Raw genomic sequence first — 13,626 nt, forward strand, 5'->3', positions numbered from 1 at the left:
ATAAGTATACTTGCATGTGCCACAAAGGGTCATTTCGAGGTTTGGCAACAGTTTAGAGACTCGGATGTACGTGGCTGGCCAGTACAAGGCCGACCGGAAACAAGAACCTCACAGCAGGACCGATACCTGTCCGTAACTGGCCGACGAAATCGGCGTTCACGTACAAGACAACTGGCTTCAGAACTTGCAGCTGCGCACTGAGTTGCTTTCTCCCAACAGACTGGGTATTGCAGGCGAAGAACACCAGGGTGGATGGCCAGACGTCCGCCTGTATGCATCCCGCTCACTCCAGCATAGAGAGGGCCTATGTATTGGGGAATCAACAATCCAAAATTGGATCTTGAATGATTGGATCAATTTTCTCCTCCCAGGTGAAACGCGCTTGAGTTTGCAAAATGATTCTCGTCTCTGGAGAGAGCCTGGTAGTCGATACAACACGGGAACATCGTGAAAGGAGACATATTTGGTGGTAATGGAATAGCGTGAGCGAGCATCATGCTGAATGGCCGTACGTTGCAGAATATCTGCCTTGGTGGTAGGAGAAATACTGTAAAAGCTCAGATATGGGTTACTTCTTCAAAATGTTCGCTTTTTCGGACTTGTAGTCCTCTAGACTTGCTCTTTATGAAGGATAATTCCCTACCGCATCAAGCTGCTCTGCAAGAAGATTTAGGAGACAATCTGAGCAGCCCTCTTTGAGTGTTTATTGATGAAGCTGCACCTTACTTTCTTGTAAAGTCATCAGGTGATCAAAACAAATTTGCAAAATGATTTAGACGTGATATTTCTATGGTGAGAAACGTAGCAGTTTACTCTAAATAAAGTAAAGTGTGAAATCATCCACATGGGTACTAAAGGGAATTTCGCTTATACGATAAATCACATAAATCTAAAGACTGTCAGCTCAACTATATACTTAGGGATTGTCGCTCGCAAAGGCTACAGCGGCCGATGCGCAGTGTCCACTTTTCGTCCAAAGCCCTGGGGAAGTTCATACGTTTGTTCGTAAGGGGAGGCCGACAAGTGTTTTCTACTTTTCGGCTGGTCAGCGATGACAGAATCGAGGCGCGAAACATACAAATATTTTTAGACCATTTTACAGAAACTTTTCGATAAAAAAGATTCGTTTTGCTTTACTTATAGCTTTATATATCAGGGTCATGATGGTCTGCCCATCATTTCGTTAATGGTCATAGTTAATGTGATATTTACGTGAAAGTAAGATACAGCGCGAAATTCGGTAGAGTGTGGCGATAAAAAATAGAGATGGCGACTGGTGCATAATTCATATGTTGCATACGAAATTTAGCTAACATACTGAATTTTTCTTTAGGCATCGGTAGAGGTGTCTGTCTGTCACTAATCTCAAGGAAATTTATTTTAAGTAGCACATGCATTTGCAATCGCGCTGCGCCGGCGATAAAGCCAGAGTGAAATATCCACAACATTCCTCATATTTCATAAACGGTTTCAGATAAGAAAATGAGACTTTGCCAAATGATAACACGCAAAGAGAAGAGTATTTTCCCTTTCTTTATTATATAAAATTTCTTTATGTACTGTGTTATTCCAATCACAACAGACCTTTTCGGGTGAAAGAATGTAATTATTCAGGGTCATCGATAGTTGGTGAAACGAGAAATGCTGTGCGTTTTGGAACAACATCTTTAAAGACATTACATATTTTTTGTACTCACGATGTGCCCCTTCATAAGGTACTGACTTCACTTTTCCTCGCTTAATAAACCACTGTTCCAAAATTCTCTCGGAGCTGTGTCTACACAACATGTTAGTGAGGTGAGACAACGTAAATGCCCTGTGTTTTGGCAAAAGAAACCAATTTTAACATGGTAACCAGAGATATGTGTAGGTTTTACTCAGAATTCGCCACTCATGACGCTTCTCTCGAAGTTACAAATGGTTAGCAAGCCAGACGAAAATAAATTGCTGCAGTTTCCCCAGAATTCATTTTAGATACTAACGTAAATAGGTGTGACAGTAGATCTTTTAAGAATGGTCACCATGCGGATGGGGGTGCGGAGGGGTCGCACTTAATATTTACAAAAAATGCGAGCATAGGCTTCAGTTTCGAACGGCACTTTCCCTCCAGCGCTCAGCATATTCCCTACAGCACTCTGAGCGACTCCACATGCTTCCCTAGGCGTCTGCGCACCGAGCAGCCACGGTATTTTGCGCGCACTATACAATTAACAATAACTTACACTGAAACTGTATCACAAATAATGTAGCCGAACCGAAGAGTGCGATTTATTGGCAGAACAGATAGAAAATGCAGTGTGTGCACTACACTTGTTCGTCATTTTTTGGAGTATTGCTGTGTGGTGTCGAATCCGCAACAGGTGGGATTAGCGGAGAACATCGAAAAAGTTCAACGAAGGGCAGCTCGTTCTGAATATTTGCTAAATAGGGGAGAGAGTGACGTGGAATTTATATGTGAAATGCTGTGGCAACGATTAAAAGGAAGAAGTATTTTGTTGCGGCAGAATCTTATCATGCTTATCAATCAACAACTTTAGTGGTTGCTCACCTACGTAGGAAGAAATGATCATCATCATAAGATAAGAGACATCAGAGATGGCACAGAACAAATTTTTACTGAACGTTTCTCCTGCATGCTGTTCGAGAGTGGAATAGTAGAGGAATAGTTTGAATTTGGTTCGATGAACTCTATGAGCGTGCATGGCAGACTAATTGTGTGGATGTAGATTTAGAGGAAGATATCAGTCTAATGGACTGGCCAGCGCCGCGCGGGATTAGCCGAGCGGTCTCAGGCGCAGCAGTCATGGACTGTGCGGCTGGTTCTGGCGGAGGTTCGAGTCCTCCCTTGGGCATGGGTGTGTGTGTTTGTCCTTAGGATAATTTAGGTTAGGTAGTGTGCAAGCTTAGGGACTGATGACCTTAGCAGTGAAGTCCCATTAGATTTCACACACATTTAAACATTTTGATTTGACTGGCCAGTAAGGTCCGCAGATCTGAATCTTACAGAACATGCCCGGGATGCAAGGCTAAGTGCCTTCAGTTAGCCTCCTATGACTCGTCAAGACCTCCATATCGCTCTTGCTGAGGATTGGGATCGACTGTCAAAAGAGCTCTTGAACAATCTCGTAAAGAGCACGCCAAGTCACTGTGTAGCGTGTGTGGCTGTCAGGGGTAACCATATCCCCTCTTAACAGCTTCTTTTCCTGTGGAAGACTTTCCCAGCTGTATTATTTTCTTACAGAACTCTTCTAACATTATATTTCTGGTACTGTTGTATGCCAAACCTGTAGCTCGTTCCTTGAGATCAGTAATCCTGATAAGGCAATACGTTTTTTTTCCGTTATTATGGTTAACTTTTTGACGCTAGGAAATGTTGCATTCCGCACTCTCAGGATGGCGAGTGCATATGGCCTGGATATCTCAGTGCAGCGGACGAGGGCAGTCCGTACGGTACTCACAGTGTATCTGCAGGCGCGCGCCGTCCTCCAGGGCTTCGCTGGAGACGGCGCTGTTCTCCGCGCGGCAGGCCAGCCGCTTGTCTGCGTCGTCGACGCTCGCCGCGAAAGACAGCGTGCTGGTCGTCGTGTTGCCGTCGGCGGACAGCTGCGGACAGGAAAAAGCAGCTTGAGCCGTGGTAAAAATTGCTGTTTTGAAGAGCGCCCCGCAGCGCGTAGTGTCAACCAGTCGCCCTCCGTTTCTGGGGGTGGCGTTGCTGTGGCAATCGCAGCTTTGGTGTCTCCCTCTGGTGGGAAAGGGGAAAGGTTGCCTGTTCACGTGCATTTAAGGGGTGCTAAGAGCTGGGTAGCGGGGTCAGTCTGTCAGTCTCAGAGACTCTGGTCAGTTGGTCAGCCGGGTCAGTGTGGGGCAGTCAGTGTCTGTCTGTCGTCCGGAGTGCTAGTACGTGATGGGGCGCCAGTCTGCTCGATTTTGTTCAGGCAATGGGTATTGGCGGTTGGATCGATCGGTTGGTCGGTCGCCCACTGGGACACAAGATTACCTGTCCGTGTTTAGCGTCGGCGCATGTGAGGTCGCCACGTGAGTCCAGTGGCCCGCACCGTGTAGCGAGGGGTAGTGTCTTCGCGGCCGACACGAGAGCAACAGGAGCCAACCCACGACATCGGTGTGGCCGGGGCGAACTGCGACGCCATGAGACGGGAGATCGGCGCTCCTTCCTGCGTCCGTTGAAGCGGCCGGCAGCGGACGGTTCGGCAGAGCGTTTTGGGGGTACAGCGCCAGGTCTTCGTCAGGCATCGCAGTTTAATATAAGTTAAGTGATTCGTGATATGTTGTCTTATTTAGTTGTTAAATCCTACTTGTTTCTTGGTCAGTCTCTCGTCCCCAGCTTGCTCGTCTGTCTCCCGTTCGCATTTGTTAGGCAGTTAGTGTCTGTCTGTCTGTCGTACGTTAATAGCTGCCTCTGTCTTGTTTGTCGGATTCAGTGTTGACGAATTTATTCCTTGAAGTGTACGGCCGAATCTCTGAAATACACTCCTGGAATTGGAAAAAAGAACACATTGACACCGGTGTGTCAGACACACCATACTTGCTCCGGACACTGCGAGAGGGCTGTACAAGCAATGATCACACGCACGTCACAGCGGACACACCAGGAACCGCGCTGTTGGCCGTCGAATGGCGCTAGCTGCGCAGCATTTGTGCACCGCCGCCGTCAGTGTCAGCCAGTTTGCCGTGGCATACGGAGCTCCATCGCAGTCTTTAACACTGGTAGCATGCCGCGACAGCGTGGACGTGAACCGTATGTGCAGTTGACGGACTTTGAGCGAGGGCGTATAGTGGGCATGCGGGAGGCCGGGTGGACGTACCACCGAATTGCTCCACACGTGGGGCGTGAGGTCTCCACAGTACATCGATGTTGTCGCCAGTGGTCGGCGGAAGGTGCACGTGCCCGTCGACCTGGGACCGGACCGCAGCGACGCACGGATGCACGCCAAGACCGTAGGATCCTACGCAGTGCCGTAGGGGACCGCACCGCCACTTCCCAGCAAATTAGGGACACTGTTGCTCCTGGGGTATCGGCGAGGACCATTCGCAACCGTCTCCATGAAGCTGGGCTACGGTCCCGCACACCGTTAGGCCGTCTTCCGCTCACGCCCCAACATCGTGCAGCCCGCCTCCAGTGGTGTCGCGACAGGCGTGAATGGAGGGACGAATGGAGACGTGTCGTCTTCAGCGATGAGAGTCGCTTCTGCCTTGGTACCAATGATGGTCGTATGCGTGTTTGGCGCCGTGCAGGTGAGCGCCACAATCAGGACTGCATACGACCGAGGCACACAGGGCCAACACCCGGCATCATGGTGTGGGGAGCAATCTCCTACACTGGCCGTACACCACTGGTGATCGTCGAGGGGACACTGAATAGTGCACGGTACATCCAAACCGTCGTCGAACCCATCGTTCTACCATTCCTAGACCGGCAAGGGAACTTGCTGTTCCAACAGGACAATGCACGTCCGCATGTATCCCGTGCCACCCAACGTGCTCTAGAAGGTGTAAGTCAACTACCCTGGCCAGCAAGATCTCCGGATCTGTCCCCCATTGAGCATGTTTGGGACTGGATGAAGTGTCGTCTCACGCGGTCTGCACGTCCAGCACGAACGCTGGTCCAACTGAGGCGCCAGGTGGAAATGGCATGGCAAGCCGTTCCACAGGACTACATCCAGCATCTCTACGATCGTCTCCATGGGAGAATAGCAGCCTGCATTGCTGCGAAAGGTGGATATACACTGTACTAGTGCCGACATCGTGCATGCTCTGTTGCCTGTGACTATGTGCCTGTGGTTCTGTCAGTGTGATCATGTGATGTACCTGACCCCAGGAATGTGTCAATAAAGTTTACCCTTCCTGGGACAATGAATTCACGGTGTTCTTATTTCAATTTCCAGGAGTGTATATTTTTATCTTGCCTATCATCTTGAGAGACGGTATATGTGTAATGTAGAGCAAGTTTGTACATTTTATATTTTATGTAAGACTGCATTTCATGGATTTTTATTTAAATGTTCATTTTAATATATGAAGTTGCCACCCTTCCACCGTAAAAGGTTTCTTTAAAAAACAAGTTGCACTTTCGGTAGCAAGTAATTTTTTTTTTAATGTGAGTGTTTTGTACAATTTCCATCCCTCCTACAGGGTGCATAGTTTATGTGTGTGTGTGAGTTGTTAATATTTTTAATTTAAAGTAATCTGGTGTGTTGCAGATTTGCACCAGTGTAGTCTTTCAGATGTTGTTGTGAGCGGTCGTGACTACGGCCGTGTTAATAGAGAGCGGCAAGCTTCTCAGCCCGAAAGCTCATACTGTCAAAAAAAATTGTTTTTTCTGTCTCTGAATAAATTGTAACTTGATATTTAGAGGGTGCTTTCTGATTTTAATTTTTAGATATGTTTTTTTTTAAAAAAACAGAAAGGGTTTTTTAGGAATAAAATTTCCATTTATTGAAATTTAATTTGTTTTCATCAGTTACCCACCGGCAACTACTTCCACGCTCACATAGTGTGATTGAATGTGTTAATGTTCTTGATGAATCGTTAGTAAATAAAGTCAATTCTTTAAGAAAAGATTATGAAAGTAAATTTACGGTTCACCGGTGAGTGGTAGTGGGTGCCACAGTTGGCTGCGAACCAGCCGAACGAACCGAGTGACCTGCTAAAAGAACTGTTCAGTGTCCGCTACCACACCGTACCCCAAGTGGCCTAAATGAACAGGGCTTGCCCCAGGCAGCGGACGAGACAAATATTGATAGGCGGCCGGAATGACATATTAATACTCTACACAGTACCAAACCGTGGAAGGGCATGGGCTACGATCTAACTTGGCCAAGGGCCTTGCCGCACTGATAACACAGATTCGCGTCGGGTATCCGAAGTTAAGCGCTGTCGGGCTGGGCTAGCACTTGGATGGGTGACCACCCGGTCTACCGAGCGCTGTTTTGCAAGCGGGGTGCACTTAGCCCTTGCTAGGCAAACTGAGGAGCTACTTGATTGAGAAGTAGCGGCTCCGGTCTCGGAAACTGGCATACGGCCAGGAGGTCGGTGTGCTCACCACATGCCCCTCCATAGCCGCATCTGGTGACGCCTGTGGTCTGAGAGTGACATCCCGGCCGGTCGGTACCGCTGGGTCCACCACGGCCTTGAACGTAGTTTACGTTTTACGACTCTAATTGTAGGGAGCCACTGATGTGCACGGATACTCGATGAGGTGGTAGAAATCGCAACACTATTAAATCAACGTACAGAAGATAAACAAAGTGTTATATACTGAAATCAGTGCAGAAATGTGTGTGAAATCTTATGGGACTTAACTGCTAAGGTCATAAGTCCCTAAGCTCACACACTACTTATGTAAATTATCCTAAGGACAAACACACACACCCATGCCTGAGGGAGGACTCGAACCTCCGCCGGGACCAGCCGCACAGTCCATGACTGCAGCGCCTCAGACCGCTCGGCTAATCACGCGCGGCTGAAATCAGTGCGAAACATGGTACTCTTAACCGAAGGCAGCCTCTGCTGACACGAAAGAAAGATGTACAGAACGAGACATAACAGAGCACTGGCCTGTAACTACAGAAGTTTAACTCGATAACATCTCCGAGAGAGAATACTGAGCCATTAGAACTAGGTGTACGCATCAAAACGGGGGAGAAGTGGCAGAGTTAAGGCTATCGCAGTCGGCCGGTGTGGCCGAGCGGTTCTAGGCGCATAAAGTCTGGAACCGCGCCACCGCTACAGTCGCAGGTTTGAATCCTGCCTCGGGCATGGTTGTGTGTGATGTCCTTAGATTGGTTAGGTTTAAGTAGTTCTAAGTTCTATGGGACTGATGACCTTAGAAGTTAAGTTCCATAGTACTTAAAGCCATTTGAACCATTTTGAAGGCTATCGCATGGCTGGCGCTGCAGCTGTCCCGTAGTGCTGCTAAATACCGGGATCGACAAACGACCGAATCAGTGTCAGAATCCGAGTGTCATTTCTAGACTGTGATCGAAGTAACGAATCGTTAAACTACACCGCAGAGTATCAACAAAGAAGACGCGATTGCTGGTGACACGGCATCTAGTGGATCTTACAAGAAGACGTTGCAAAATATCCCGGAGCGGCGATGCTTAGTGGTTTTGTTGGCTGGTCCCCACCTCACACTACTGTTCCTACGGCTGAACGAAGTAGTTATAGTGCCAACTTGCTGGATGGTCAAACGGCTAGCTGTCACCTGCTGGGCCTCAGAACCAATCGCTTCCTTTCGTCCCAGAGGTTTTCTAACCTGGCGTAGCTACGGCAGTTGTAACGGTTTTCTGTAATCCTGTGAGCCTACAGACCAAGGCGACGCTCAGTTTAAACATGAGTCTTTTTAACGGTCGTCGTCATACTGAACAATTATTATTTTCTCAAAATGACGGCAGGCGAAATCAATTTGATTTAGATTCCTCTATACCTAGAGAATTATTATTGATACTTTCATTCGCTGTTGGTAGAAATAAAATTGGTACGCCAATTATGGGTCAAAGAGGATACAGTAACTGTAATCTTAGTTCACATTCATCAATTACTTCCAAACGCAGTCTTTATTACCAGCCTTGCCCACGCACTCGTCTTGGCAAGTGGCGTTCTTGGGAGAATTCGTAACATTCGTAACACAATCCGTTACAAGTGTCTTACGGAGATCCAACAGCGTGACGAGGGCATTTCAGCTGAAGTACATGCTCTGGTCACCGTCTACGTAGTGACGCGATTTTAGACAGGCAAAAATTGTTAGGAACGGCAAAGGAAATAGGAAGAGAGAGAGCGAAGCCCAGTGCAAAGAAGGTAAAGATTAGATGAGATTCAGGAGAGAAGGAGACGTAGATGTGAGAAAGGAATTAACGTGCCTAACAAGAGTTCCATGTGCCTTGCTAACCGTCAAGCGAAGTCCTGTTTAGGTTGACAGCACCATCGTGTTGACGCTCAAGAAACGGGGAGTGGAGGTAATACTATACGCGCTACACAACATGGCCCTTTAACAGGGGATGCTCCTTACGTAAGCACACATCGTCGCTGAATTTACAGGCTGCTGCAGAGGGGGAGACGTCTAGGAGAAAAAAACCCATCCCCTTTTGCATATAGTAGGCAACACACAATAATCGACAATGTGCTCACAGTACCTACTAAAAAGCCTTGATGTGATGCACCGGTATGCAGCTAAGTTGTCACAGGTGCCATCCTGCACATTAACCTGACAATGCAAGTCATACTGTAGCACTGTGACGTTTATTCGCTATGTAATGGGTATGAATCCACGTCTCAGAATAAACAACAGCTGTAATCGTCAGAACAATGTCAGTTACTTCAGACATGCCACATGTCGCTGTACTGTGAGGATACATGCACTGTATTATCACAGACATTTTAAGCGTCATTGAGGTACCTGTGCCCTGACGGGCTAAGTGATGGTAAAATAAGTGTCTCACCCAGTGCAAGATTTACTAAATGTGCCACTTTAAGGAATGTGGACTCTGTGACATATCAAAGTTTGGGCCGGTCCTGGGGGTTTGTTTGGACAGGAGAAGCTCACGATAAGCTGGAAATCTTGCTTCAACTTCCAGTGGGCCACAAATTTGCATGTCTCACTAACAGCTGACGTCAACCCACGTTCGCAAAATTCTAATCAATTTCTTAATGGTCAGGGATGCCAGTTCATATATCTACGCCTATAGTGTGCAAATATCTATGTAAATGTGTGATATCAGCGTTCGCATGGTCACAAATGTACTTCTTTCGATGTTAGAGAAATCTTTCTTAGAGAAAAGTTAAAAACTTGGTTAAATTCCATTATTCTTACAGCAAGGTATAGGCGACACAATCCTCAGCAAATCTTTATAAAATCTGTCTCCTCCACTCAATCTCGAAGAATGTAACCTTAGGAGCTGTGTAAACTACCTCAGGAGCTATTTAAATTACATATACATCAGTATTCTGGAAGCTATCTGACGCTGCATGGTGAAGGGTATTTCTAGTACCACTCACCAGTTTCCCCGTTCAATGTTACACTCGCGAATGGAACGTGAGAAGAATGATTCTCGGTAAGCCTCTGTATTAGCTTTAATTACTTGAATTTTCTAGTCGTGGTCATTTCGATGGATATATTTGGGATGAAGTAATACACTAAGTGATCAAAAGTACCCGGACACTCAGTTGAATTCAATATGGTGTTGGCCCACTCTTAGACTTGATCACAGCTCTTGCAGGCATACGTTCAGTCAGGTGCTGAAAGGTTTCTTGGGGAATGGCAGCCCATTCTTCACGGAGTGTTGCACTGAGGAGAGGTATCGATGTGGGTAGGTGAGGTCTGGCACGAAATCGGCGTTCCAAAACTTCCCAGAGGTGTTCTGTACGATTCAGATCAGGACTCTGTGCAGGCCAGTCCGTTACAGAGATGTTATTGCCATGTAACCACTCCGCCACAGGCCGTGCATTATAAAGAGGGGCTCGATCGTGTTGAAAGATGCAATCGCCATGCCCGAATTGCTCTTCGAGAGTGGGAAGCAAGAAGATGATTAAAAGATCAATGTAGGCCTGTGCTGTGATATTTCCACGCAAAACAACAAGGGGTGCAAGCCCCCCTTCATGAAAAACAGGATCACCCCATACACAACCGCCTCCGAATTTTACTGTTGGCTCTAGACACGCTGGCAGAAGACGTTCACCGGGCATTCGCCATACCCAAAGCCTGCCATCGGATCGCCACATTGTGTACCGTGATTCGTTTCTCTACACAACGTTTTTCCAGTGATCAATCGTCCAATGTTTACGTTCCTTACGCCCAGCGAGGCGTCGTTTAGTAATTACCTGTGTGATGTGTGGCTTATGAGCAGCTGCTCGACCATGAATTCCCAGTTTTCTCACTTCCCGCCTAACTGTGATAGTACTTGCAGTGGATTCTGATGCAGTTTCGAATTCCTGTCTGGATAGATGTCTGCCTATCACACATTACGACCCTCTTCAACTGTCGGCGGTCTCTGTCAGTCAACATATGAGGTCGGCCTGTACGCGTTTTCGCTGTGCGTGTTCCTTCACGTTTCCACTTCACTATCACATCAGAAACAGTGACCTAGGGATGTTTTGGGGTGTGGAAATCTCACGTACAGACGTATGCCAAAAGTAACACCCAAGCACCTGAGCACGTTCGAAGCCCATGTGTTCCACGGAGTGCACCATTCTACACTCTCACGATGTGTAATGACTACTGAGGTCGTTGGTACCTAGCCATAGGTGGGAGCAAAATGCACCTAATATGAAAAACGTATGATTTTGGGAGTGTCCGTATACTTTCGATCACATAGTGTACGACATTCGACTGTTCCCGGAGAGTACTCTCCCGAAATTTCAATAGTAAACCCTTTCGTGATGCACAACGCCTCTGTTGCAGAGTCTGCGTCGGCCGTTGTGGCCGAGTGGTTCTAGGTGCTTCAGTCTGGAACCGCGCTGCTGCTGTGGTCGCTGGTTCGAGTCCTGCCTCGTGCATGGGTGTGTGTGATTTTCTTAGGTTAGTTAGGTTTAAGTATTTCTAAGTCTAGGGGACTGATGACCTCAGATGTTAAGTCCCATAGTGCTCAGAGCAATTTGAACCATTTTGCAGAGTCTGTCTCTGGAGTTCGCTGAACATCTCTGTAACGATCTCGCATCGACGAAACGATGCCGTGACGAAAGGTGCAGCTCTTCGTTGGATCTTCTCTATCTGTTCTATCAGTCCTACCTGGTAAGGATCCCAGATTTATGAACTCAAAATTCGGTCAAACAAGCGCCTTGTAAATTACTTCTATCCCGTGCATGGGTAATATCTACTGAAGATTGTTCCTGTGAACCTCAATCCTTCACCTGCGTTTTATGTGATCACTTCTTTTAAAGTCGCTCTGAATATTTGCTCCTAGATGCTTTACACCAGATACACTTTCCAGAGATATGTCATCAGCATTGTACTTGTACGGTAGTGGATTTCCTTTCCTACGTGTGTTACATTTATTGCGTTCAAGAACAACTGGCAGACCTTGCACCATTCATCAGTTCTTTGCACGTAATTCTGAAAATCGAAGCTATCTTCTGGCACTGTACTTTCTTATACACATCCGCATCGTCTGCGAAGAGTCTCAAACTGCTTCCGAAGCTTTATACTAGGTTATTTACATACATTGTAAACATTAACGGTCTTATCACAGGTCCTTGGGGTCTCCTGAAATTGTATCTTTCGATTTTATTGCGTTGAGAGTGACGTGCTGAAATCTGTCCTCAAGGGAGTCCTGAATTCAGTTGCAAATCTTGTACGATACCCGGAAAGCTCGATTAATATTACTGAACGTTAGTGCAGGACGGTATCAAATGCCATCCTGAAGTCAAGGAATACGGCATTCACCTGAGCCCTGTGGATCTCATGGAGAGACAGGGGTAGCAGAGTTTAGCGGAATGCATGTCTAATTTTATAAAGGAGATTTTCGTTTTCTAAAAACGTCATAATTTCTTAGCCGTGTTGCGCTGAGTAGCATAGCCGGCACTGACCCACGCTTACGTGCAGTACTCCATAATTCACAATTACTTTCACTTTTGTGAGGCAACAGCTAACTCATAGTTAAGCAACCCACCCACACCCACCCACCCACCCACACACCCACCCACCCACCCACACACACACACACACACACACACACACACACACATATATATATATATATATATATATATATATATATATATATATATATGGTGGTCCATTAATAGTGAACGGGCCAGATATCTCACGAAATAAGCGTCCAACGAAAAAACTACAAAGAACAAAACTTTTCTAGCTGGAAGGGGGAAACCAGATTTCTCTAAGGTTGGCCTGCTAGATGGCGCTACCATAGGTCAAACGGATATCATATGCGTTTTTTTTAAATAGGAACCCCCCATTTTTATTACACATTCGTGTAGTACGTAAAGAAATACGAATGTTTTAGTTGGACCACTTTTTTCGCTTTGTGATAGATGGTGCTGTAATAGTCACAAACGTGTAAGTACGTGGTATCACGTAACATTCCGCCAGTGCTGACGGTATTTGCTTTGTGATACATTACCCGTGTTAAAATTGACCGTTTTCCAGTTGCGGAAAAGGTCGATATTGTGTTAATGTATGGCTTTTTTTTATTTATTTATTTATTTTTTTTTTTGGGCATCAGTCTACTGACTGGTTTGATGCGGCCCGCCACGAATTCAGTTCCTGTGCTAGCCTATTCATCTCAGAGTGGCACTTGCAACCTACGTCCTCAATTATTTGCTTGATGTATTCCAATCTCTGTCTTCCTCTACAGTTTTTGCCCTCTACAGCTCCCTCTAGTACCATGGAAGTCATTCCCTCATGTCTTAGCAGTTGTCGTATCATCCTGTCCCTTCGCCTTATCAGTGTTTTCCACATATTCCTTTCCTCTCCGATTCTGCATAGAACCTCCTCATTCCTTACCTTAACAGTCCACCTAATTTTCAACATTCGTCTGTAGCACCACATCTCAAATGCTTCGATTCTCTTCTGTTCCGGTTTTCCCAAAGTCCATGTTTCACTACCATACAATGCTGTACTCCAGACGTACATCCTCAGAAATTTCTTCCTCA

The 13,626-nt window shown here is 46.5% G+C and overlaps 1 protein-coding gene across 1 annotated transcript in view; it reads right to left on the minus strand.

Annotated features, from left to right (window-relative positions):
* LOC124795635 (nephrin-like) overlaps positions 1-13,626 on the minus strand; it is a 910,890-nt gene that overhangs the window by 193,454 nt on the left and 703,810 nt on the right. Inside the window, exon 7 of the mRNA XM_047259707.1 lies at positions 3,459-3,603. Coding sequence (XP_047115663.1) covers positions 3,459-3,603 — 145 coding nt within the window. The remainder of the gene's footprint in view (positions 1-3,458; positions 3,604-13,626) is intronic.

The sequence above is a fragment of the Schistocerca piceifrons genome, chromosome 4 (genome assembly GCF_021461385.2).
Source record: "Schistocerca piceifrons isolate TAMUIC-IGC-003096 chromosome 4, iqSchPice1.1, whole genome shotgun sequence".
NCBI lineage: Eukaryota > Metazoa > Arthropoda > Insecta > Orthoptera > Acrididae > Schistocerca > Schistocerca piceifrons.